Source organism: Cyrtonyx montezumae, unplaced genomic scaffold, assembly GCF_038088225.1.
Source record: "Cyrtonyx montezumae isolate F1298 unplaced genomic scaffold, pur_monq_1.0 scaffold_8, whole genome shotgun sequence".
NCBI classification, from domain to species: Eukaryota; Metazoa; Chordata; class Aves; order Galliformes; family Odontophoridae; genus Cyrtonyx; species Cyrtonyx montezumae.
Genome location: NW_027072089.1, coordinates 30,576,889 through 30,604,854, shown reverse-complemented (window position 1 = coordinate 30,604,854; position 27,966 = coordinate 30,576,889). Strand labels below are relative to the sequence as shown.

Here is a 27,966-nt window from a genome sequence, read left to right as displayed (position 1 = left end):
ACTGAAGTAGACCGGGTGGATTAAAGGGCACGCTGCCCCAGAGTTCTCAACTTAATGAAGTCCAAGTCTGTCAAGTACACTTCAGGAGCTGGGAATCAAGTACTCCAAACTGTGACTTGAACTACCTGGCACATATAACAAATCACACGGTAATAACTCTGAACAGCACTATGTGATTGGAGAATGGATAGTTAGATGTAGTCAAGATTTTGTACTAGAAATGTTTATTCTGTACAGTAAGCAACCGAACTGTGCAAGATACAGAATGCAGATTTGTTGTTGGGTATAAACTCAACTGTAGTAACAAGTTTAATTAATCTGTTTATTTATCAGTTTGATTGCTTATAATTATTCCTAGCCAACCCATAAGCAGTCTAACACTTGGGTTAACCTGAAAGCCTGATTTAATAACTTCTCAAGACTGAATGAAAATCTTTAACTCATTCCCAGGTTGAATGATTCCCATTACAAAAGGATACACGAGAAAAACATTAACTGTATATTAAATGGAAAAATTAACTGGACAAGGCTTCACATTTAATACGATTATGAAAGACAGATAATGGAAAAAAATCTTAAATCCAGATTCTTCCAGCTGTAGCAAAGGGCACACACAATATACCAATTTCAAGAAGTTGTAGCTTTTAAATATTTCTTCATAAAAATATATATATAGGAGAAATCAAACTATTTCCTAACAGAGGCAAAACAAAGCAAAGCGGTCAGAATAAAGGAATGTCTGTCAAAACTTGATCCATTTATCTAACAAATTCCCTCCTTATGGAGCATTAGAGGCCTCCCCTCCTAAAACAAATGACACACTGTAAGAATCTCCACCCTGTAAAGTCAGAAAGACAGGTTTTGAAAGAAGGTCCAACGCACAGTAACTGCCCAAGATACGTACGCTTTAGAAGCACAGACAGGAGTTAACAGTGCTACTCAAATCACCTCTATGACATACACCTTTCCCTTCTAATTTTCAAGTGCTAAAGCTACACCTCAGAAAGGTTTCTTTGTTCCTTGTAAGACATTCCTAGCCAAGAAGCAATAAGACTCTGCAACATTTCCAATCAGTTCAGTTTTGTTTTAATGATATGGGGCAATTCTTAGAGCAGACATTGTGTAGCTAACGACTACAGAATAAAAGTTTACTGGTACGGTCTTAGAGTTCCAATTTGAGCCATGAATTTGAATCAAGGTAATTAACTTAAAAGTCAGAGTATCTGAAAATGCATACTACGTTTTTACTTCAATTCCGTAATATATTTGAAGTTTTGAAGAGCTAGGAAAAAAGTGAAGTTGGAAAACAGTATATACCACCAAGGTTACAAAAACTGGAAAGAAATAATACATTGCATCAGCTATCCTCATTAAGTGATTTCATCACAGTAAGTGTTTAAAAAAGTGTCAATGTTATTTAAAAAGTATTTTGTCCCCCACCCCCCAAGTGTTTGTTTGAAGACAGATAAACCTTTTCTCTTAGTCAAAATGGCTTTTAAAAAAAGTTTCACAAAACAATAGCAATAATCAAAAAACATGATTTGTATTTTCTTTAATCCATAACATCTCTAGTGCTGAAGGGCCATCCATGTAAAAAGCAGATTCTTTGGGGACATTTGTCAATTAACTTAATAAAACCCAGTTTTACGAGGATTTATCCTTCCTGCTCCGAGGCGAGTCTGCTCCATTTGAGGTCACTGTCCCATTTATTCCATTTTCTACAAAAAACAGCAGAAAAAAAAATCAAGTAGAATGAGACACTTCATTATGTTACTCCCTTTTACTAGGTCCTAAACAGTCATTAACTTCTTTTCTGATGCATCTTTTCTGTTAAATCTCATCATTACCGTTTAGAACACAACAGCGTAACAAAGCTTTTACCAACTGCAACTAAGATAACTGAAGCAGTTTCCTGACGTGGCCAAATACTGAAATGTTTGTGTTATACATACAGCAAGTTGAAAATCAACATTAGCCAGATGTCCTCTGATAAAAGATAAGTATTCAACTTGTAGGTAAGGCATTCCTGGGAAATGTTAAGAGTCAGACGGTACACCCCAGTAGAAGTTTTCATTCTTTCTCTTATTTCGTTTCTTAATGCCTAATAAACTTGCACTCCTTTACTTACTTTTAAAAGCTTTTTATAATGAAGAATAACTAATGGTAATTAATCGTATACTTAATAAATAAATAGAGCAGTTCTTTATGTTCTGAAGAAAATATTAACATAAGTAAGATGGACAAAGGTAAAGCACTAGATAAAATCTAAGTACAGGAGTTCAAGCAGAAGACATTTATAGAACAAGGCAAGCACCTGATACCATCTGCAGCTCTCTACTTGTACCCCACTTCTGGGTCAGCTCAAGAGTTTTAATATGAAATAGTCAATGAGTGGTACCTACGCACAGCAAACTTTTGCTCTCAACAACGATCCAACATCTATGGATCTACCATGCCCTCAACAGAGTGAAACAGAGAAACGTGATACCACTGTGAATGGAAGTGTCCCCTTTATTTAACATCACCACAGCCCATGGAAGCACAGCTGTTGTCTGATGGTAACCAATTTACAGAACAGATCTGAAGTGCATAGCCAGCTTTACTGCTTGCATCTCTGCTCAACTAACTTGCCATATCACTCTGAACGGCAACATGCACGACAGAGAGACAGGCCCAATCAGTCATGTAGGATCTGTCAAAGTCTCTTTAACTTAATATTTGGCTGTAAATGACACCACCATCTCAAGCTTGTGTCAGATGATCTTGGGGCTCCTCTCAAAAAAATTCTTGATTTACAAAGCTTACAAGCAGTAAGCTAGATCCAAACCAGGTGAGATCATACTCTCTTAACAGATAAGTCACAACAAGTAAAAAGAAAGAACACAAATCAGCAAGAGTTTGGGCATCTCACATCCACCACCAGATTTTTTCCAGTTACTACTGCTTGCTTTTGGCACAGCCTAAAAGAAAGACATTTTGTGCCCCAGCTCCCAAATGCAGCCTGCCACACTCACATACGATCCCCCCAAAAAACAAACACCAAAAAAGACCTAAAAAAAAGAAAAATAAATCTCAAAGTCTCAAGTCCATCAGTTGAAATAAGCAGCATGTGCATGATAGCTATGGGCAACAAAGCCAAATAAACAGCAATGGGCAACCACCAAATAGTGCTAAGCAAAACCAAGCAAAAAGATGTACAGGAACACTCTAACACTCTAAAGCATGATTTTAGTATGAAGAAAAACTCTGAGATTATAGATATACCTCTGACACATCTCAGTTCGCAGTACAACTGTTTCCATACAGAAAATACCATGCATTAAAAAAGTGGAAGAGGATGGCAAGAAGCAATTGGTAGCAAAGGATCGTGTGGAAATAAGGTCCTGAGGTGACTGAGTTTCAAGTGCAGAAATTATTCAAGCTAAGATTTAACTGCATAGAAGCTCAACTGTACAATAGATTTATTCATGTAAACGGAGGACATCATTTCATTGGAGGAAAAGGCAGAAGGTGAGCACCTTCCATGCTCTTTCCATAAGAAGAGTTTGACACAAACCAACAATGATCAATTCATTCCCAAAAACTTTTATGTAAGGTAGAAGTAGTAAGCAGTTGCTACCTATGCCTTTAATAGAGGCACTGAAACACTATTTTTAGTAAAGACAGCCCAACGTGAGCTTATTTACTGGATCTTCACTATTCACTAAGTGGCACTGAAAAGTATGCTTGAAATTCATTGCAAGAAAAAAAAACTTAAGAGATTGCAAAAACATCTAAAATTGTCTGCTCCCTTTTTATATCTGAACACAAGATAAGCACAACAGATTTTGTGCAAGTAATAAAATCAGACACAATGAAAAGCAACGCTGTATTAACTAAAACAGTGATTCTTCCATTTCATCAATTACAAGAGAAAGTCAAAGCCATCATTTATAGATCAATCAAGTCCATTTTTTTCCCAAATAAATAAACTCATCAGTACTGTTTCTGTAACTGAACCAACTCATTTGAGAGTGAAAAACAGAAGATCCTTTAGCGATTTTTATCCTGAGGCTCTCTACTATCTGAAGTTGCTTTTGAGACATCAGTGTAACAGGAAACTTGAAAATACAAACCTCTTTCTTTTCTGGAGGTCTTTCCTTTAGCTGTGACGAACTTCTTTTTCACTGATTGAGGCTGAGAAGAAGAATGCTCTCTCCATCTCCGAAGCTGGAAATTAATGAATTTCCACATCATAAATGCTTGAGCCAAGCAGATGGAGGCCAGCACGCTGATTCTGAAAAAGGAACACAGTTGAGCAGTAAGTCAGTCTTGTTGGTCAAAGGAAAAAGGAAAGCAGAATAGCACACCATACAGGTTTTTTGTGTATCAGAAATTGCCTTTTTACTTTGGTTCCTCCAGTGCAACAGAGTTGCTCTTTCTGGATGACATCTCTAAGATGTTGCTTTGTTGACTGATTTTCCCCTCCTCCTCCTAGTGCCCATTTTCTCACAGATGCAAGAGTTAGCAGGCTTAACACAGCTGAACAAAACTAGATGTGCAAATTTGTGTTTTCGTACTTCCAGCAAAACTGAAGAGCATTACATTTCTTTCCTGCTTTCTCCTTTCTCTTACACCCAAGTTATCACCCAAACACAGGACTTCCAGCTCTGTGTATTAAGGCTGCAGGGCAATGCTGATACTGGCAATGTTTTAATAAATTCCTTTTCTGCATTTAATCCATAGAAAGGCTGAGTGGTTGGCTGAACATTCTGCATCAGACAGCAGCAACAGGAGTCATAATAAAGGCAGAGAAAGAGGCGAGAATCCTGCAATCAGATTCAAAGATGATCTGGATATGAGGTCCTGGCCTTTCTAGGTAAACTCACTGCAATTATTTAGAGCTCAATTTAATAATTCTAAGACATTTGAAAGGCATCTCTACAGCTGGATATTCCTTTCAATCTTATTTAACTTCTTTAATGTGTAATCAGTTATGGACTTCTCTGTACTAGGTTATAATTTCTTCCCTTCACTTCAATGTACTTGACCAGGTTTTTTTTTCCAAAGCCACACCCACTGATCTCATCAGGTCCACAAAAACACTTCACCATTCAGTGCCACCCGCATCACTGTTACAGATTAACACAGGCCTACAGCTCACGCTTAGGAGTTGTTCCAAGTTTACTGTACCTAACAGCCAGGATATTAAAGTTTCCAGTGCTGAAATTCAGCTGCTGATTTTCTGCTCTTGCCAGACCAAAGCCAAAAGTGAGGACTGAAAGAATCAAGGTGAGAAGCCTTCCCAAAACAAAAAGGACTGCCCACAGTGAAAATCTGTAAAGAAAGACCACAAGTGCTATATGAATTCTCAGTTGTTACAGAAGAAAAAAGTTAAGAAAAGCCTCATCTAGAATTTTTTTTTTCCCCACAAACCAAAACTTTGTTCTGAAAACTTTTTTCAGCTCAACAGAAAGTGCCTGCCACGAGCGTGCTGTTAGTTTGTTTAGAACTGACTGCATTAGCAACCAAGGCTGTTGCCTTCTCTACAAGAACTGTACCTGCAATTGTTTTTTTAAATAAAAGTAGTATGAGATTTAACTTCATTTTATACAGCTAGTAACATCTACCGTATAGGTGAGTAGTACTGTATAGGTGTTTTTATTTTAGTCTGGAGGACAACGGTCTCTAAGGAAATACGAGACAACCTTCCTAGTAATTCTGGCTTCTGCTCAGTTAAAATGCATAAGGCTTTCAAGACTGAGATGAAGTGAATCTAGAAGATGATGGCTACTTACCCTTTCTGGTATCTTTCATCACTGAAGTAGAAAAGACGAGATATGTGGAAAAGAAATTCAACGAAGTAATGCAATACCAGGAGAACAAGTCCGAGATGGGTCAGACTATTAAAACAAATGGAACACACATTTGAGTGTTTTGTTAGAGGCTTAGGGCAGTGAATATAGACAGTAAAACTTTATAAATTACTTACTTCAAAAGATAGGCTCCAGCAATATGGAAGAGATAAAGTCCAATGTAGACAATTTGGCGAAAGATATCCTCCTATAAATAAGAAACAAATAATTACACATTACACAGTGTTCTATGAGAAGTCTCACTGAAATACACTATATCACAGTAATAGCATTCATTCCCGAATGATATGAACAACATACTCAACAACTACTTCCTTAAAGATTCCCTAGTCTTCAGGTAAGGGGCTTTCAGTTATTACATATGTAAATTCAACCAAACGAACACAAGAAAACCCCCTAGAAATGGGATCTTTTAAGATCTACACTACACCTCTAATACCTCAACTCAAAGCTGACAAAAGCACAAGATCAAACAGCCGTGGCACCAAACAACACAGAGAGGGAGGTAAAATAGTTAATCTACTCTAAGAGATCCCAAAGAAAACAAAAAACTAGTTATATCAGAGAAAGTAGAGTGTGCTCACTACAAACACTCAGATTTGAAGTACTACCAGAGCAAGTCTTTTGCACTTTACCTTCAGAACAAAGGTAACATTTAAATAGCCTGTGCTGCCTGCTTATATAAACTGTCAGACTCGAGGCCTATGGAAATAAAGCAGATGGAGTTATCCACCACTACACAAAAAGCTCAGTTAAGAACTCCCTTTTTTTCCCCTCTTTTTAAATGACAGAAGAGACAACTGGACCTGAATAAAAGAAGCCAATTTCTTCATGAAAAGTAAGTGAAGCCAAGATAGGAGATGTGAATCTGTGACACAGGGGGTGTAAACTCAAAACCTGACAAAATAAATGAAACACTTCCTTAAAACTTAACCTAAAAGCTAAAGGCCCAAACGACCAAACAAATTACTGCTATTAAGCATATAGCATTTCTGCCACTTATGACAGCTTTGAGTCACATTAAAACAAACAAAAACCAGAACCAACCAATCTTTGGATATTAATTCAAATTCTAGAGGCATCACTGCCCCAATGTGGCAATATTGGAGCATCAGCTTAAGTATCTGCAAAACATCACTGCTGATATTGCCCACGCTCAGCATGAAAACAAACCTCATTACTATTTTCCCAAGCCTGCTCTAGGCTCCAGAATAAAGACCTGTGCATACCTAACACACGTCTCTTTTCCTGAATAAAGCAGAACCCTGACAGCAGGGTCTGTCTAAAACTGTAAGCAAAATCAGCCCGAGCAAAGAGCACGTAAGGAGACTATTTAAGTTGGTCAAGAAAAGCAAAAACTGCTACAAAAATCTACAGCAAACTCAACGTTTTAACACTTAAATTCTGAAAAACACAACAGACAAAACTCTCATTTGGCAAAGATGCCATTAAAACACTCACTACAATAGTAACAAGAAACTCTGTTGAAGACAGTGGTATTTACAACAAATCCCAGTACTTAATGTTGCTTGGATTTAGCAAATTGTTCACTATTACTTCTAGTCAACACCTGTACTGTGATTCCTGAAGCAATTGTGTATTTCAATGAGATTATTCAGACAAGGAATTACAGGAAACAAGAGAAGATTCTGAAACAAACAAAAAAATCCCCCATTCATTCGCCCAAAGGAAACTTCAAGTTCTTTCAGTAGACAAGATATGCTAGCGAGCTGTATTTACACAACAGATATACAGTGATTTTACTTCAGAAATACAAGGTTTAACTGAAAACAAAACATTTGCCTCCTCCCGCGTACATCTGAGCAACCAAAATTCCAATAAGGACAAGCTTTAGTATACAGATAATAAAGGGGTAACACACTGTCCCTACGGAGATGAATCATTCCACTACTTGAGCTGCTTTGCTTGGCATTCTTTCCATTTACATTTTGAACTTACTTTTTTAGTTTTCTGGAAGTATAATTCTGGGAAAGCATGAAACCAGTATGACAACTGTAAGATGTAGAAAAACTTCATTTGAAACCTGTACAATACAGCAAGAATTGAAGAATATTATTTTTTCTTAATAAACTTAAAATGTTTCAGAAACTTTATAGTGACTACATTTAATCACCATGTCTACAGAAAAACAGAGATCCTTGCTTCCAGTCAGCTTTGTACTCGGAAAGATCAAGTAATAAAACTTGCTACAGCTTTGTTCTATAAACAATAGCCTATAGGAAGATTACTACAGATTGTCAGAGAATAAAGCTTCATCTACACAAACAAAATCCTCAACATTTAATTTTAGCCTAATTATTCTAAACGAATCATATGTGACTTCAAAAGGCCAACACCCCTCTCCCCCCACAAAGAACCATCCTTTAAGGAAGAGGCCTTACGGAATCAGAGTGTGTGGGTAGTCCCTCCACAGAGAGGTTGGATCTGATATATAATTCTCCTAGAAAAACAAAAGCACAAGTTCTGAAATCACACAGTGCTGCTGTTTCCTAGTTAGAAATAAGAAACAGACATAAAAACATGTGTTTTTATACATCTAATGTGTGCAAATATCAATACCGACACAGCCACAAGCAAGTAACAGCTGCAGATTGATACATCACTATTTACAAAACCAAAACAACAAAACACAACTGAATGAGTCTAAAAGGAAAAAAAAAAAAAGCAGGCACAAAAACAATTCAAGGGCTCATTGAAGAAAAGATTCCCTCCGAGATGGAGGTTATTTCAACATCACCACAGATCCAAGTCTTCCCTTGTAAACTGCTTTAATATTAAAATCAGCTATAACCAGAATAAGCTGAAAACTTATGGATCTTATTAAGTTGGAGTCTTGTAAGACAACACAAGAGGAAACATACTTACAGAGACGAGAATACTTGTGCCCCAAACACAGGAGAAAAGGTAGAACGCACTAAGTTGTCCAGACTCATTGAACTTGCTATGCTTTGTTTTGGAAAAGTGCATTTTCCTGTTAATTTTCTGAAACGAAAGTTCACTGTTATTTATAAGTTCTTGTACTTAATATTAGCAGTTTCCCACATTAAAACGTCTGAAAGTTCCGATTAATGTATCTTAGCATTTTAAAGGCTTTAATGCAAAAGTTTACCTTTCACTTCGTAGTCAAAGTCTAATTAAAATCTGACAATTACCACGATGAAAGGAATTAGTATTTTGTACTTACATCCAACACGTACTCCTGAATAATAGCGTGTATGATTATTGCTACGAGCATATAAAAGAAAATTGTAGCCAAGTCCTTGATGCCATAGTGGTAGAGAGAGATTGTTTCTGCAGATTGTTCTTCTGGAAGACAGAAACAGAATTAACTGTTAGGCACTGATACATTTTTATTGCCGATAAGTTTGTTTCTTAAAGCGAAACCTTTCAGGCAAAAGTCATTTGTTGTCAGCTGAACAAATATAAGTCAAATTAAACCACCATCCTGAGCCAGGTCACTAGACTCCATTTACAGTAATCTTCTCCATCGCATCAGAAACTCAATTTGGTTTTGGAAGGATGTAATATAAAAATGGAAACTTAAGTGCACTTAGGAAGCTTAGCCAAATGCACTGAAAGGGAACTATAAAATTATGTTAAACTATCACCCCCCCCCCACTGAGTAGAACAGATCATCACTTGCACAACCAGAGCAAGAATGTGAACTTATTTACCAGTGAGAGTGGGCTCCAGCATTGAGAATGAACCCACCAGAGCAGAAATGTTTTCCCTAATGCAATTCTTTGAAAGAGTTTTACTGAAAACAATTTATGTGAAGTTTTTGAAAACTCTTTACTGTCTATTCAAGCTTAGTAACCAACCCTCAGTTTAGGGCATATGACACACTTACGGTGTCTGAGAATACCACCCTACGACTAACCCACCACCTGCAAGGCACATACCTGTGGCAGGAATGGTAACATTATACTGAAGCGTAACGAAAATGACAGCTGCTTTTGCTGTAATCTGAAAAAGAAAACACAGAAGTGCTGTACAGTCACACTGATATGAACTATTTTAAACTGAAAATGCTTGCTCCCTGTTTTAGTATTCTTCCCCAAGCACATTTGCCTCTTGCAAGAAAATAACCAACTCCAGTCATCATGCAGCTTCTCCTGACTTTCCGAAGGCAGAAGACAGCATGATCTCTGTAGATTTGTTTACAGAAATACCCTCAAAAATTCCTCTTTATGAAGGACAGCGAGAAAAAAAAATCACAATGAATGAGAGAGGCAGAAAATGTGTGTTCTGAAGTCTTTGTCTGGGCAGAGGGATGATGCTTACAAAAAAGAACACAAAACAAAAGCAGCAATTCTTGTTTGTCAATAACAATTTTCAAGTTAAAGACATTCTGCTACCTGAAGATACCCACTGGATTATTACTGCCATCCAAGGCTTGCTATCTGGGGAAGGAACCTCCAGAGGACTCATGTCACCAGTCAGTCCTGATGTGCCATGCCAAGGCTCAGTCAGCTAACACTGTTCAGCAGAGCAAGGGCAAGGCAGCACCAATACTGCAGCCTTCCAGCACTGCCAAATCACAGCAGGTGATTTCCAAGACCCATACCAAAGTGTTTCAGAGACCTTGACAGTCTTTTCAGCCTCACCACATGTAACAACAGAGGGACACAGTTCCTCTACGCCTGGGTAGAAAGCAACTGTGCTAAAGTGAAAATCTGGAGACAAAGACTTTGGCACACCTAAGCCACCCAACGTTACCAGCAGTGTTGCAAATAAGCAATAAGCATACACACAAGGGATGGGTTTAAGTCTGTATCTTTAACCTCAGTCCCCACAGAACCATACTGTGAGGTCTGGTGTAACTTCTGGTGGTAAAAAAAAAAAACAGAGCAGCGCTCTCGGTGCGTCCCACCTTCTCTTTTTAATGTGTTGGGAGTTTTTCAAACCCCAGCGCGCCTCCACAACCGAGCAGCACAAAGGCTGGCTAAAACTCATCCGCAAGCCATCTGCGTGGGGAAAACACACCCCCCAGCCAGGCCTCTACGGCAGAACCGTGCCGCCCGGCAGCACAAGCGGACGTGTCACGCCGCGATAGGGCAGCACCGCACCTCGGCAATCCCTCCTTAGGGAACACGGCTCGGCTCGGGGCCGGGCTGGGGAGGGCTCGTTGGGGAAACTGTGCGCTGCGTGCCGGCCCCAGACAGGCGGCGGCCACGGGGCCACGCGCGCTCCTCGCCCCGCGCTGCGGCCGTTATGTCCACGTCACCGCGGGCCGCCTTACCCCTGCGGGCTGTGCGGCGCCGCGCGGCCTCACGGGAGCCGTAGTGCCGGCAGGGCAGCGCACACAAAGAGCGCGGGGAGGCAGAGGAGGGGAGGGCAGGGCCGGGCCGCGCCTCCCCGCCGCCCCCCTCCGCCTCCCCCGGTCCGAGCGCGGCCGCACGCCGCACACCCCTCCCCCGGCCGAGTGCCACGTATCCCCGCTCCTCGGCCCCTCGCGGCGGCCGGGCGCTCGCTCGCGTGGACGGCTGCGGCGGGCAGCGCGTCTCCGCGCCGAAGAGGGCGTTCCCGGAGGGGCCGGGCCCGGGAGAGCGGGGACGCGGCGCCCGCCCGGGCTCCTCCGTGCGGCCGCGATCGCGGCACCGCGGAGGGAAGGGGGGAGGGGGTGGGGGGGTTGAAGCCGGCGCCTCACCTCGAACATGAGCCCCAGCAGGAAGATCATGGCCATGCAGGAGACGATGTCGGCGTGGTTCTGCACGATGAACTCGTGGCTCAGCACCGGCGGGTTCTTGTTGCTCTTCTTGCGGATCGCCATGGCGGGCCGGGAGCTGGGCGCCGCCGCCTCCCCGCTGCCAGCACAGCTCTTGCCGCGGCCAGGAAGAGGCGGGGGGGGGTGTGGGGGGGGTGGAAAGGAGGCGGCCGCGCAGCAGAGGAATGGCAGCCGCCGCCGCCGCTTCACCCCGCCCCGCCCGCCGCGGCCCCGCGCGGCCCTTCCTCCGCTGCCCGGCCGCTGGGAGCAGCCCCCGCCGCCGCCCGCCAGCGCCCCTGCCGGCCGGAGGGGTCCTCGGCCCGCCCGGCCGCCTCATGGCGCTGTTTGTTAGGGTTACTGCTCAGGCACGGCCTCAGGATATGAGCTAACAGCACGCTCCTGCCAGCCCGGAGCCTGCAACGACACGCACCCAGACAAGCAGGAGTCCCAGCACAGGAACAGTTATCCCCTTCCCCCTTCCGCCCCCCAGGAAAAAAAAAAAAAGTCGAACCTAATTCAGAAATATGGAATAGAGAAGAGGTATCAAAAGGCTGTGGATAAAAAAAATAAACACCACCCCGAAGCTAAAGCCTTTTCTTGACTTAAAGCAGATATATACGAAGATCTCCGTAGATGTTGAAAATAGAAAAATGAAGGCAAAGAAAGTTGTCCTCAAACCTTTCCTTCCGGCAGCAACTCTACTAAAAGATGCCCATTGGAACAATTTAAGATATGCATACAGACCATAGCTTAGAAAGTCATTAAACGTAGTTAATATAAGAGCTGCAATAAAATCACTACAAATGAACAAAGTCATCAGGTGAAATGACAACCCTGATCACTATCAGGGCTGGTAAGATGGCAGTAGGTCACAAGGAACTTTACATACATCTTGTCACTTACCATTTTCTTAACTCAGAAGGACAATACTCCCAACAACTGGACAAAATAATAAAGAAGGATGAGGGAATTAAGCAATCATGATACGGGCAGGAAAAGGACTGAGGATTCACTGGGCTAAAGAAGTTCCCTGAAAACAACGGCAAGACACGACAGCTTACCTTACGTTGATCATTTACTGGTGAGCCTGAAACTCAGGTTGGAAATGGTAACATTCGTTCATCTATTTTCTGAGAGCTGTTCAAGATGGATAGTATAGAGCTCCACTACACTTAATGTAGGGAAAAGGAAAATGAAAAAAGTTCAGAAAGCATACAGTAGCAAAAATAAGGATTCTGAACTTGGCTTTCCAGATATTGAAAGAGTACGCTTCAAAATGATCTTAAGAAGGAAGTCTGAAATCTAATTCAGGTTGGAAGATTGTGTGGGATTTGGCAGTAACCATTTTGCTGCATCTGACGTAACAGATACAGAGGGAGCAATGCCCTTCCTTTTTGGGAACCTTTCCAGTATCAAATATGCTTAAAAACATACTCAACAATGGCATTTTAAAAGAAATATAAACTTAGCAAGAATCAGAATGGAAAACTAGAAAGTATTATACCTATTGTCAAAAATCTTTCCTAGTTCTTAAACCTAAAAACGTACATTTCTGTGTGCTACATCTTGTGACAGCATATTTAAACTACTCAATTTGGTGCACCTTCAAGATTCTGTCCCCAGCTGTTTACAAAGTTAATGCACTGAATGACGTTTGCCCTTTGATCTTGATGAGATAGAAATTGCCCTTTCTCCTATTTTTATTCTCAATCTTAAGTATTTTCTTCACAGAGTAATGGATTCGGTGCAGGGGTTGTAAACAGGCTGATCCTCATTTTTATACACATTTAACTTAAAGCTTACTGTCCCATTTTTAAACAAAGTCTTGTAGTCAGCAAGGAGTCTTGTGACCTGTGCAACAACACAGATACAAGTACACATCTTTGTATGTGCTTTGGTGCGCAGTGTGCTCTGGTGGCCAAGAAGGCCAATGGGATCCTGGGGTGCATTGAAAAGAGCGTGGCCAGCAGGTCAAGGGAGGTAATCCTCCCCCTCTACTCTGCCCTGGTGAGGCGTCACCTGGAGTACTGTGTCCAGTTCTGGGCTCCCTGGTAGAAAAAAGACAGGGATCTCCTTAGAAGAGTCCAGCAGAGGGCCACAAAGATGATAAAGAACGTGGAACACCTCCCTTACGAGGAAAGGCTGGGAGACCTGGGTCTGTTCAGCCTTGAGAAAAGAAGACTCGGAGGGGATCTGATCCACGTCTATAAATATCTAAGGAGCAGGTAAAGGGAAGAGATTGGACTCTTCTCAGCAGTGTGTGGTAGATACAAACTGATGCATAGGAAGTTCTGCACAGATGCGTGTGGGAACTCCTTCCCAGTGCAGTGACGGAGCAGTGGCACAGCTGCACAGAGAGGTGGTGGAGTCTCCTTCTCTGGAGACGTTCCAGACCCGCCTGGACGCCTACCTGTGCAACCTGGGCTAGGGAGCTGCTTTGCAGGGGGTTGGAATAGATGATCCCTAGAGGTCCCTTCCAACCTCTACAGTTCTGTGATTCCGTGATTAGTAATAGTGCAATCTCTGCTTTTAGTATTTCAGAGGCAACATCCATATCACAAATGACAACTCAAGTCTGGTCAAACCGCCATTTCCCTCATCTTTCAAGAATTTAGGTGTTTTCTGCATCACAGCACAGAATATGTAGTTCTCTGTATCACATCTCTTTCTTCAGTGTCTGCAGTTTAACAGCTCTGAACACATTTCCATAAACACAGTAAAACAGAAGAAAATGTTCAGTGACATTTTGTTTTGGATGCTAGCAGACTTCTTTAGCTTGGAAAGGTAAAGAGACATCATCACTTCACACCAAAGTCCTGCTATTACCCTACCATTTTAGGTTCTCAGGCTTCCCACTGTGACACAAAATTGTACCATTTCACTTACATTTCTCTTCTCCTGAAGCAAAATGCCAGAATTATGAACAAATGTTCTCAACTTCATCAGATACTGATAGCTATTAAGCTATGCCTACTAAAAACACTCAAACATAACGCACGTTCCACAAATGAAGATACAGGATTGAACTTGAAAGGTTCTCAAGAATTTTTAAGGGTGTATATTTGCCTTTAGCATGCACCTCAGATGTGTATTCTTGAAGGTTGCACCAGTATTAAAAAAGTGAGTCAATCAAAAACATTATATATTTTAAACACACAATGTAATACAAATATTTATATATTATTGTGGAAGCTATACAGAAAATTGAAGTTTAAATTTCACCTTCAAATGTTCTATTTCACTACACTACAAAGCATCTTACAATCAAATACTACCAATAGGTAACATATTTGTTCTTTAAATATTGTTAGTAACAAAATCATAAGCTTGTAATAAAGTGATAGAAAAATATAACCTCTTACGGTTTACGACATCTCAATTTAAGTAGCTTTTTAACCACATACCTGAAGAAACTTAGAAGATAAAGAATTAAAGTCTGCCCTAGTGCTGTGCATGTTTTGACATTAATTAGGTGAAATTAATGATCCTTTATGTTTCACAGAAATGGGGTTTCCATGAGAAAACAGATATATGTGGATGTACTTTCAGCATTTGCTAAAACATACTGCAGTGAGTTGCCAGCAGTAACGTGCACAGACAGTTACATTATGGAAAAGGATATGAAAAGCAGTATTTCCACTTGCTAGCAAAGATTGGTTGTCTTTAGAATTTGCAGATGCGTTATCAGAAAGCCACTTCATGAAAAGCACAACAAAAGCAGCTTCAATATTAAATCCTTTCTGTTCTTTTTACTACAGATTTTTAACTACCTCCAATGTATTAATAAACACCACTTTAGAATTTTTAGAACCTAAAAAACAAATGAAAATATTTTTACTTCACATATCGCCTGAGCTCATCATTCTCTTTACTCATGCAGCAACTGTGCACACTGAAAATGTTCTTGAGCACTGTCGTTTATAGATTGTTTCTCCATCTGAAGCTGGGAGATGCATCATGTACTGTTAAGACAAAGAGACCAAATTAGTCACAAGCAAACACTTGGATGTTACATATAAACAACAAGCTACCTCAATCTGCATGTATGTGTATGTCTGTATGTGTCATTTTTGATGAAAGATCACCAGGTTGTCGATTAAAATGCTTTCCTGCAGGCCAGTGCTAAATGTTAGTGGGAGCTGATAAACACTGACTGTATCACAACGTAAGTTCTAGTGATATTAATTTAAAAAATGGGTCTAATAATCCTGCAGTTATTTAATGTTGAGGATATTAAAATCGCTAGACAGTAATAAATTTGAGGCAGAGGAAACTCTTGTTGCATTTTCTGAAATTTATGAACTTGAGAAATGAGGTGTATTTTAAGAATTTGAAAAAATTTCAACAGTTCAAATGGGAGAGTTTACATGTACGTACTGTGCCATGCTCCTGTATGCAAGGCATTATTTTTCTGTTTAAAGCGAGAAAAGCAAACAAGTAGAACCATTATCACTCCTAATTGAAGCTATAAAGAATTATGTACCCATATAAACTGCAATCCCTAGAATGAAGTGGTGAATTAATGACTGTGGGTATGCAGCATATGGCCATAATCTGCATGGAGCAGCTCTCCAGTAACAGTGGGATATGCCTGTCACATTCATTACCAACGCCAACAACACGTTTCTCTGAGAAAATATTTTGTGAAAATTAAGCAAACAGCACTAAGGCTACAAACAAGATGACAAAATCTGAACTACTGCAGCTCAGACTCTGTGGTAAGGACACAGTAGCAAACAAACACAAAGTGAGTATGCAAGCATTTGTACGCTGCATGTTGAGAACCAACAGAATCAATTCTCCTTAACAGATGTCCTTAATTTGACCTAAAAAACCAACAACAGTCACGTGATGTTACGTGTGCATCACAGATCTGAGTCTGAGCTGGTACTGAAAAAGCTAGCACCTATTTTCTACACTGTAGAGGTCAGTACATGTTTCAGGTTTTCTGATGAGACAGTGCATCAGAAAAGGCATCAATTTCATGTTGCTTACATTGGTAAAAGATGACAATTTTGAACAGATAAAAACATTCATGTAATTGCTTAGTCATGGACAGTTCTGAGTGTACTTCTGTAATTGTACAGAAATATTTTCCTTAGCCCATAGATGAAAGTGTTTCCAACTGCTTAGCCCATAGATGAAAGTGTTTCCAACTGCTTCTGCCATTACAGAAATAAAATCCTTCATTTTGTTCCACAAAGTAAAGGTAAAAATGTAAAAACAATAAACAAAATATAGGTGCTCTGCTTAAGTACTGTGTAATCAGAAAGTGAAAAAAATAACACTGTCTGACTTTAACCACCTCTGCAAAACACGTACAACAATATACATTTAAAGAAGGCATGAAATGCTATCCCATATAGTGCTATGTACATGCATATTTAGGTACAAATTTCAGAAGATACACAGAGGTATAAACCCTAGCACTATGAATACATTCCATGGTAAGTTTAAATCAAAATTTAAAGCTACATGTAGTTCAGTGATCCGTACTTTGAACATGTCACACATTATAAAATATCTTCTACAAGTACAGATACATCAAACAACCACAGGCTTTTTGTATCCAATTCTACTTCAAATTATCTGATTGACAACTGCTGTGTGATGAGTTACACGCAGTCTGTCTCCTCCTCCTCCCCTCACCCTGGAAACAATAAACATTACGCACAAAGTCAAAATGGAAATGACTAACTTCACATCCTACCATCCCCAACTTACACACTTTTCCTTCTTTTTCCAACTTCTTCAAGTGGACTATGAGGTTGTTTTCTGCTGCTAGAAGTAGATTTTCAGGAATGTCCTAATGGGAACACAAATATATGATTAAATATCTCCCAAATAGAAATATGTATATATATTTAATACATTGAAATAATATTTTATTAACAGAGATTTTCTTCTTCCAATCACCATGTTCAACACTTAGTTAGCAATACAGTGACTAAAACTTTACATTTAAACCATTTAAACTGGAGCCTAACAACATATTTCTGTTTACTGTGCCCATTTTTTTTCATCACACACTTGCATTATATGAGCTTCAGCCAACTCAAGGACCGTGTTCTTCTAAGCTTGGTCTACACTGGGTTGTCATCACAGCTAAGCATTTTTCCACAGGTTTCAATGACAAAGTCAAAGATGCATTTCTCCACAGATACCTATTACTTCTATTTCGTGGTACTATTAGCATGGGCTTAAATATTCTTTAACAATTAGTATCTATAAATATGTAAACAATTTAAAAATACAACAGCTTCAGGAGGACAAAGCATATCTTAAAATTTTACAATGCTTCATAAATAATAATATTTCTCAGAACTCCCTTCTGCTGCACTGTGTTCATACAGGCAAAGCCTTCTAATAGAAAATTAAAATATTATTCTCCAAGATGTGGATTAAGGAAGGAACTCAATACAAAAGTGGCTCAATGAATTATGAATCTCTAAAAAGCTTTGAAAAAATGCACCTCTTATTTTAAAGTTTTAGTAGTACTGAAAAAAACTATCACCTAGTGACAGGAAAATGGTTTGTGATTGACAGAAGCAGGAGGATGGCTCTGCACTTAGAAAGTGAAAGAACTAAATAGGCACAGATAATGGTACATCAGGAATGCAAAACATTCAGTGTGGCTTGCATTCTCTCTTTTGGAAACTGGGGATTAGTAGAACCATGAAAAAACAGAGTTATGATGCTGTTACAGACCTCATCACATACTACAGCCATTGACTACTATAACTTCTTCTGAAGCTAAAGCTGCATCTCTTTAAATTTGCTAAATGGGATAATCTCTGTATCACATGTACAAACTACTGAGGTTACACGAGGAAAGAAGTAGGGAACAAGAGCTCCTATGCTTGTCTAATGACACGCACAAGCAACCTGATTTCTGAGGGCAATACCTATCTCTGCAAAACTGAAGACCGATCAATGAGGAATTTGATGTTCCAACCACACTTCCAGGAGACTCCAAACACATTTTAACAAGTCATCAACTAACAGTAATCTCATACTTTTCACCTATAACCAAGCACTACAGCTGTATTTTAGCTTGGTCCTACAAAACCAAGCTTAGGACTATCTAAGTATTGGAATAAGAAATTATAAGGATCATCTGGGCTCTACTCCAATCCAATGCAGTGCTTAAATAATGCCATTTAAAATGTACATTTTGAACACGCAGAAATCTTTCAATCTTTTCTTGCCTTTTTGTTGTTGTTTTAAAGCCATCATGGTCTTCAATCAAACATTTAGGCTGCTGTATACTATTTTAGGAACGTACTCTCAATTTTTAATTAAATCTAAAAAACCTCTATCGATAATTACCTTGTACACTATCTTCACAAGCTCTGTGGATGTATATGACTTTCCAGCATTCTTCTGGAAAACATTCAGAATTTGTTCTTCACGTGCATTTCGGTGAGAAATGTATCCTTGAATTCGAGCATTTGCATCACGTACAACTGGGCCGTGACCTACATTGAAACACAGGGATTTAAGTATGTTGTAGAATAATTGACTCGTTCTTACATAAACTTCCATAGGCTTTAAAAATCGTATGAGAGGAACAACACCTGTATGTATCACTCTGAGTATCCCTGGTGTAAAATTACAAGGTGCTCTTCCCACTTTGCATTTTGTTTTTTTTCACATAAAGAGACTGAAATTAAGTTTGAGCATCTGCATCGCAGTCTGCACTTCAGTAGCATTCAGATGGAAAGGGAGAATTAAATCTTAAAATGTGAATGTGAAAAGAGAATGCTTCAAGACTACTTTAGACTGCTTACTACAAATATAGAAGAGTTTGCTACTGAATAGATTTGAAAGATGAGATATTATATTACATCTACTTGTCTCACCCTCTGCAAAGGATATTGGTAGTGATGATTTAAACTGAAACTTGCCTCAGTCAATACTGTATAGAGAGCAAGACTCATGCACTGTACTCCTGTTCCTGTTACAGGGGGAAACTAACTCCAGCAAACACAGTGGTGAAGGAAGTAACAATGCAACGGATACATCTTCCATGACATATCTTCAGAACTCACTCACAGTGTTGTGTGAGAATATCTGTAACATGCTTTTTATAGCAAGATTTCTTATCTCTTTACTTGCACTCATCACCTAAAGTAGCAGCAGCAACTTCTGGTTCTGCCCGTCCAAATGACTCTAAGTCGCTTTGTTAATAAAATATAACTTCTAAAGAGAAGTAAAATTAACTTCCCTTTAGAAGTCATTGGTTATTATCCCAATCACCTAAGTTTCCTTGGATGCTCTTGGACTGTTTCTAAAAAATCGTGCTCTTGTCCAAACTTGCAGCTTTGGACTGACTGACCAAATAGGTTTTTAGCTTTCAGACAGTTTAAATTACAGCTTATTTCATCTGGGGACAGACACCTTACAGGAAGGGAGGAAATAATTTTTTCATAATCTGAATATCTGTGAAAAAAAAGAAATATAAAACTATACGTGCGCACATATGTCATGACTTCAATTATATTTAATCTTAAGCTGTTTTTCCTTACAAAGTAAGCTATAAATATAACAGTATCTTTTGTAAATATGCTGCCATTCATAAAAAAGTTTCGATTTTGGAAACAGTTAAAATATACAGAGCAAGGACTGTAACGCTGACTGCCCATTCTCTTTCATTCTCTAAAGACAGAAGTCACAATAAGTACTCAAAATTACGTCCTGCCTGTGGAATCACAAGGCAGTCTCAAAACCAGTTTCTGCACTTCCCAGTGATATACTTGACTTAGACTACAAGACCAGTGTCCAGATCAGGAATCAAACTCGTGCTGCAAAACTGGAATTTCATATCCATTATGCCATACGACCTCTAATCATCGCATAGGCACATGGATGTTAAGATGTCATAAAGCTTGGAACTGAATTTAGTTGTTGGATCTCCCACAGACACAATTTTTCACAGATAGCAACATAATTAACTTCACTAAAAAATTAATACCCACATAAATTTAAAGTATTTCTGAGTATTTGAATAAGATAACTCAAAACATAGCTATCTTTTCAAAAATAACTTGACATTACATCAGGCAGGTTCGTATTTAAGACCTCTGTATATCCCAGATGATCACACACTTATTCTTATAGCACCCTGTGAAATAATATAGGTTCTTGTTTCACTCAGGGGAAACCGAAGCACAAAGGATGAAAGAAAAGAACTGGCTCCTGAAGTCATGCGCAGATTACTAACTACAGTACCATTTCCACTACGCCATCAGGTAGCGGTGTTTATTATTAGAGGATTGGGCGCCCTCTGCTGTGGCCAAAAGGCCCTTTTCTGTTCCAAGGGTTCTCACCAACTATGAGCTGTAAAGTAAACTCTAATGTACTTTGCCCAAAGTCACTTCCACATTCAGTTTTAAAAACAAACCAACCAACCAAGCAACCAAAAAAACACCCAAACACCCAACAAAACGTATCCGATATAAAAAGAGAAGGTTTGGCAAGATTCAGCTCCTAATATAAAAATTGTTGTAAAAATTCATGCTCACCTGTATCTATTTCTGATGCTGTAACACGAGTGCCATGCACAGAGAAAAGACACTATGCCAAGAATTATGAAGATGTAAAACTGCAATATATTGAGGCTATTTCAGAATATATCAGTAAAACAAACCATATTCTGCTATGGTTTTTACTGTAGTACATACCAATAACATAAACAATTGTTTTGACTTGGCAATAACTATCTTCTACACAATTGCACATCCATGTTATCATGCATGGATAAAGAAACAAAGTTAGTTATAATTCATCTCAGTGCCTAATCAGTGAAAATGAGTAATATCCTACTGTCTTCCTAATTTCAAGAACAGCATGAACATATTTACAACGGCATTGCAAATGGTTACAGATAAATGGGACAAACATTCAACCTTGGTGAATGTGTAATCTGGGTAAAGAATGATGAAGGAGAGAGTGAGACACAGCTGATAGAAGTGATAAACCAAACACAGTTAGGCATATATGGGATTTTTGGAAGACAGAAATTCAACTAAAGGAATGGATTGTGCTTTGCAGGTATTTCAAGCAAAAACACAGAACGTTTTATTGGTCAACAGATTGAAAGCCAGGGGGTCAAAATACGCTTAGTTTTACTATTTCTTTAGTCAATTACTGCAAGTACTATTTATGTTTGTGTCAGCCTCTACATCCAATGAATGTTCAGAATGATATTTTTCTTAAATTGCATTTTTTAAAAAGAAGATCTAAGCATTTTTATGATCTCAGATCTTATAGAATACCTACTATAGCTACATTAAAAATGAACATGAGCAATTTGGTTATGCAGGCTAAACATAGTTAATGGATGAAGACAGAAATAGGAATGCAGAAAGTCACTTTGAGTAGTTGAAAACGATGAAACAGAAAAGGTCAGAGAAATTCCTGAGACGTAACTGATAAAGAAAGTGAGGAGGTTAAACCCTAGTTACATCACACATTCTGAAAATCCATTCTTCTCAAATAAATATAGACACATGGTTTATATAAAAAAATAAACACACTTCCCCCAAACCTTGGGAATATCAGGAAAAACAAATCAGTTTTAGACTGAATGAATAAGCAATTTCTTTTTAGAGCATGATGTTTGACTTGTTGGCTTTTGTTCCAGTTAAACTAAGTCATTAACTAACATAACCATTTGACAGTTCTGCAGCCCTCCAAGATGAATTTGTGATTAATCTGTTGCAAAGGACGCACTTCTTTCTCAAAAAACATTACATAGTGGCAGAGTACACGGGCTGCAGGGGACTGAAAGAACAACTATTATTTTTTCCTCTAGGATTACACTGGTCATAAATTGGTTAACGAAAGAAAAGCCAACTTCTTGTACGATTCCAACAGATCCTGGCTTCTGTGTGCTTTTAATGAAGAAAGAACAAGAATTACCCTCAAAGGGAGAAATCACAGGAAAGAAAACTATCTGTCATGAAGAGATTTCTAAGTCCCACAGATGTCCAAGCCATTCACTCAGTTTAGCACCAGGAATAGGTTCAGTAGCTTGTGGTAGCAATGGTAATGGGAGGATGGTTCGACTAAATGATCCAACCTTGTGATTCTATGATGCCACACGCTCAATAATGAACATGAATTGTTACATTAACAATGGTGTTTGACTGTAAGAGTTGATAAACTAATAGTAGTTAAATACAAAACCACTAACCTGGATATATTAAATCTGGTTTCATTTGTAATAACATTTTCAAACTTTTCATATAATCATACAAGTCTTCAATTACTGTTGTTCCTTCCCCTAAAATACAGTCACCAGAAAAGATGGCATTTTCCTCTTCTAGATGTAAAGACATATGATCATCAGTGTGCCCAGGTGTATACAGAACTCTGTTTAAAGAAAAAGAACAGAAAAGTTCAAGATGCTCATTCAGCAGTCATACAGAACTTCTACCTTCATTATCAGCTGCTAAAAAGAACAGTGATAAAATCACACCTTTACAAAGTAGCCTACAGGAAGAATCACAAAAAGTATCATACTGAGAACTGTAATGTGAGTGTAAACACAATGTTATTTCATTTAATCTCAGTCCATTTTCTTGTACCACATAGAGAACACAGATGAACATCTGTAACACACTTTGTCTTACTTAATACCTCATAATAAAAGCATTTTGGTGTAGCTGGCTAGTCATGTAAAATTTCTGTTATAGAGGGCTTTACTCTCATAGTTTAAGAAAGAAAAAAATTGACAAGTTATTCTCAGATTAAAAAGTTCCTGCCATACACATTGTGGCTGGCAAAAAAAAGTAACAGTGAAGTTACAAACTCTCTGAGAAATTCCTTGGATATTAACAGACACAACACAAATGACGTTCTGTCTCCCCATATTTATTTTACCATGATGGCCTCATGACACAGTGGAGTGGAATTGTAAACACAATTGTAAATACAGGCCATAAAACATGTGAAAGGTACAGATTTAAGACACCACAACTCAGTGAAGTATTGTTTTAGAGGACAGTTGATATGCATATAGTAACCAGAGCTGCTTTGGACTTTTGCACTACCATTTTTGAAAGGCAGAAATCCTCTGACTCAAGCTCAGACCAGCATCACTGGTTTAATTCATCAGAATTTACTTGTCAGTGGGATGCACAGAGCTGGTACCAAGCATGGTATATAACCCAGTGCTAAACAGCCTCAGACACATCAGCACAGGGCTGGGAGGCCAGAAGCACAACACTGATGTAATGGCTCTCAATTCTGGAATACTGTGCTGCAGAAAGCAGGTGAGCCATCACCCTGCTGAGGCAACGGAAAATCAAGTGGATGGCTTTCCTAATGTAACTTTACCAGGAAGCTTCAATACTAACATGAAAAAAAAACCCAAAACAAACAAATCTAAATGAAATACACAGACTGGCATACCTCCTTGAAAAATTGAAAGTTGCTAACTAGAAATGTAATATGCTGATATGGTTGCTTTAGAACCAGCAAGGCATCTAAGATACATCCTTTGCCAGCTGAAGTTACCTGCTCTCAATCAAGGGTAAAGGTTGGTTGCATAACTGCATATTCCTAAACGTCCCACCTCCTGATATGTTTGGACACCAAGTAGATTTGTTTAAACACAGGCCACTTAGGACAGTGAAATGTCTTCTGGATTCCTAATATTCCTCTCAGTGTATCTTTTTAAAACATAACATTTTCATCAAATATATTCTTTATTTTCACTGCTTTTTGACCCATCAGCCAGCTGGCATATTCTTCAAGTGGGATATAATTCACATCTGAACTGAAGAAATCAAGCAAAATTTGTCCCAAGATGTTTAACACCTTCTTTATGAAAGAATTCTCAAGATAGAATTCTCCCAGGTTTTTGATTCTTGTTTCAGACTGATCCAAGCAAACAAGAGAGGCAACGTACTCTCAGCGAAGAAGTCTCCCAACTGGTACCCTGCAAAAACCTGACAGGAAAAATGCTTAGAATTTAACATTCCAGTGCTACACAGTAAGTGTTGTAATGTTTCCTTGAGAAGCTTTTTGTGCTGTTCACGCAGACCACCATCACCGAAGTATCAATTTTAGATCATAACTAAGTATCTAAGAGTAAAGAGAAGTTACATAAACTCCTGTGTGATTTTTCCCTAAGGAAATAGTTCTCAAGGAAAGTGTTTCACTGGCGAGGCCAAAGACTAAAGGCTGATTCCTGATAATATTCATAAGAACAACCTCTTTGCATAAACATGCCCTGCTGAGTCATGACAAGAAGTCTACATGGGTAAATGCTGGCAGGGTCAGATGTATGGATTACCAATCATTAAAAGTTAAAATACCTACATGCACCAGATTTCTGAAGAAAAAGGTGATCCAACAAAGCTGCAGAAATTGCTACTTACCTAAGTGTGGCTCCCTCTGTCTGTATCACATCTCCATCCTTAAGATACAAATATTTATGCCCTCCATCTCCTATTATTTCTTCAGAGTGAGGGACACGAGGAAGCTTACAGATGCGATATTCAGAGTCTATTTAAAGAAAGCAAAGAAAATAATAGTTCATATTTTGTCACCAACAAAGCTAATAGCACAGAATTACTTCTACTTTTGGTGGATGTACTATAAAGTATTACACTGTACAAAAGCAAATCTTCAAGTAAACAATGCTAACCAGTAATTTTATGTTTATAAAATAACTTTCATCTAGAGCCACAAACACCAAGTAGTGAAGACTCTGAATTTGATCAAGTAGCAATTTTGAAGTTAAAAAGCATGAGTGAAATTAATCATTAATTATGCATACGTGGAATTCCAGTAATTGCTATATTTGGAAAATGTTGTTCCTTCTTGACTGATCAAGAGCAAAAAAATCAAGTCTGTGAAACAGCATTCAAGTTCTACATTATGATTCCCAGAAGGACTATTCAACATTTATCTAACACCAAATGGTTTGATATGAAACTTCCCTCAGCATCCTTCATTCTAAATTCAAATTCAAATTTGATTGCCTCAGCAATGGACTGTATGCAACCTCGAAATCAGGCAGTTATATCTCTACCTTCTACTCATGATTTGAGGCCTAAAAATTGTCAACAATTACTAGTCATCTACTGTATGAAGTCTCAACATTGTGCTTTTGTTTTTTCCAGAGATTATTTATTACTTTTTACTCAAGTAAAAATGACAGTCAATTTGTCACTACTGTCAATGCAGAAGGGAAAAAGTGTTGTGTTATTCTCATATCTTTTAGTATTATGCAAACTGCTCATTATTCACTAGTAAGAAAAATTCCCTATGGAACTATGCACAGGTATTGAAGAAAAAACATAGCACCACAACTATGATATTCAGACTACTCACTGTCTCATTCTACATGGTACAGTAGTATTGTGGAGTTAGACTTATGAGGAGACTGCAAAATATTATTCTGGTTGATGAACAAAAAATTAAATGTTATAAGTCATTTCTTGCCACATATCTGACACACTTGCAACAAGACCTGAAAGCTGTGGCTTACCATTAGGGATGTTCGTGCAGATGTCAGGTATTCCACCAGTATGATCACGATGCCAGTGTGTCACTAAGATTTCTTGAATTGAGATGTTGAACTCGGACAGGGCCTGCTTCAAACAGCCAATATATTCAGGAATAGCTGGCTCGCCTGTGTCAATAAGGATTCTTCTACACGTGGGCCAAAAGAAGGGAAGGGAAAAAAAACCAAAACAAACCAACAAAGAGTGCTTGTGTGAGTTAAGTAATGTTAAAAACACAAAAAACACCACCGCTGCATGTTACTGCATTAACAGTAGATACCCACAGCTAAAGTTTACTACTGCTTCAGCTTTTATGGTTTTCAATCCTCAGTCCCTACATACGGTAACAGTTGACTTCTGCCACCGGCAGAGCACCGCCTCGGCTCCAGCATCCCCCCCGCCGGCTGCACCACCACTCAGGCAGGCTGAGCCGGGCTACCACACACACCCACACCGCCCAGCCCCGCGCCGAGCCGAGCCGAGCCGAGCCGCTACCTGAGCCCGGTGCCCACCAGGTAGGTGTTGGTGCCCTGCAAAGTCATAGGCCCCGGGTTGCAGCCCAGCACCCGCACCACGCGCGACGAGAGCCGCTCGATGCGCGGCAGCAAGGACGCCATGCCCGCCCCACGCCGAGGGACACCGGGAAGGCGGAAGCGCCGCCCGGCCTCGCCCCGCCCCCGGCCGCGCTCCTCCTTCCGCGGGCTTTCTTCCCATTGCGCGGTGTCGTTCTGCTCCAGATCCGCCTGACGTGTTTGAGTTTCTGGGCAGCGTCGAGGCAGAGGATGGCAGCAGGCAGGGAGGCAGCTCTGAGGCAGACCTGGTTGCCTGCCTCACATTACTGTGCTTGCTGGTGTCAACACATGGCTCAGCATTTCCAGCTGGCCTTCAAGGTTGGTGAGCAGTGTTGTCAGCTGCCAGGTCAGACAGCAGTGCTGTATCTTCACTGTTCAGGTGCCAACAACATGCTCGCCTCTGGGCTGTTTCATCGCTGCCAGTTTGGCTGCATGTTAGTACACCTGAAGTGCTAACCAGCCCTTCAGCTACTCAAACTGTATGAATAATTTTCAGTCCCTCATTCAGCAAAACCATCTGCTGTGATGCACAAGAGGCTTTATGGCAGCACGTTGTGCAGGTCTACACATGCAGCAATTAAAAAACTCTACTCCTGGGCATGGACTTTAATTGTAGCTCTTAATTCCAAGGTACCAGAAAAGCCACAGACGGCAACTAGACCACAGTGCAGATACTGGACAGCCCTAACTTTAGGCTTTCAAGCCAATCTTCATTATTCATCTGAATTATTCCTATCAAAACATCATGTTTACATTTTATTTGCAAGCTCATCAAAGCATGATACACTGACATCAGAAAAGGATGTTTTATGTGAAAGAGGCTTTTTTTGTGTGCATGTGTGCTACTGGAATAGGGAAGACACACTATGTACACTATTTCAATATTTTAATCTCTTCACATGTCATTTCTCAGTCGTGTTTTATAAGAACGTGTGACTAAGAACTGACAAGGTACTCAATTACGCTGATTTTGTAGCACACATATATACCCATTTGCTGGTACAGTCTCCCATTTTCACTCCCTAGGTGAAGTTCAGTTGCTCTGCCACTAAGTGCAGGTACTATCTAATACAGTGTGCATATTTCAGTAGTTTCCTATTCTGAAAACTTAGAGGAGATTTCTAAAATGTAGGTTTACATGTCATTGACAACAGAGTAGTAAGGCACAAGTTACTTTTATCATCGCAAGTTTGATTTTGTAAAAATTAAGAATCGTTTGGGGGGACTGTGGACTTATCCTGTGGGAAAAAATATTGCTACTATTACTGTGGTGTAGTAAAATATTTTCTGTT

The 27,966-nt window shown here is 39.5% G+C and overlaps 2 protein-coding genes across 2 annotated transcripts; both read right to left on the bottom strand.

The window, feature by feature from the left end:
* Positions 1-502: 502 nt before the first annotated feature.
* On the bottom strand, positions 503-11,732 carry TRAM1 (translocation associated membrane protein 1). The gene is made up of 11 exons (XM_065752972.1): positions 11,527-11,732; positions 9,779-9,842; positions 9,061-9,182; positions 8,742-8,858; positions 8,258-8,316; positions 7,815-7,899; positions 5,972-6,042; positions 5,778-5,882; positions 5,173-5,316; positions 4,116-4,276; positions 503-1,718 (listed from the first exon to the last, which is right to left on the bottom strand). Exons 1-11 carry the CDS (start codon positions 11,647-11,649, stop codon positions 1,645-1,647), a joined length of 1,125 nt encoding a protein of 374 aa, XP_065609044.1. The 5' UTR covers positions 11,650-11,732; the 3' UTR covers positions 503-1,644.
* A 3,638-nt stretch (positions 11,733-15,370) lies between these two features.
* LACTB2 (lactamase beta 2) lies at positions 15,371-26,740 on the bottom strand. Its single transcript, XM_065752134.1, has 7 exons — positions 26,598-26,740; positions 26,087-26,250; positions 24,972-25,098; positions 22,781-22,959; positions 18,913-19,061; positions 17,308-17,389; positions 15,371-15,545 (listed from the first exon to the last, which is right to left on the bottom strand). The coding sequence occupies exons 1-7, from the start codon at positions 26,717-26,719 to the stop codon at positions 15,502-15,504; spliced, it is 867 nt and encodes a 288-aa protein (XP_065608206.1). The 5' UTR covers positions 26,720-26,740; the 3' UTR covers positions 15,371-15,501.
* Positions 26,741-27,966: the final 1,226 nt, after the last annotated feature.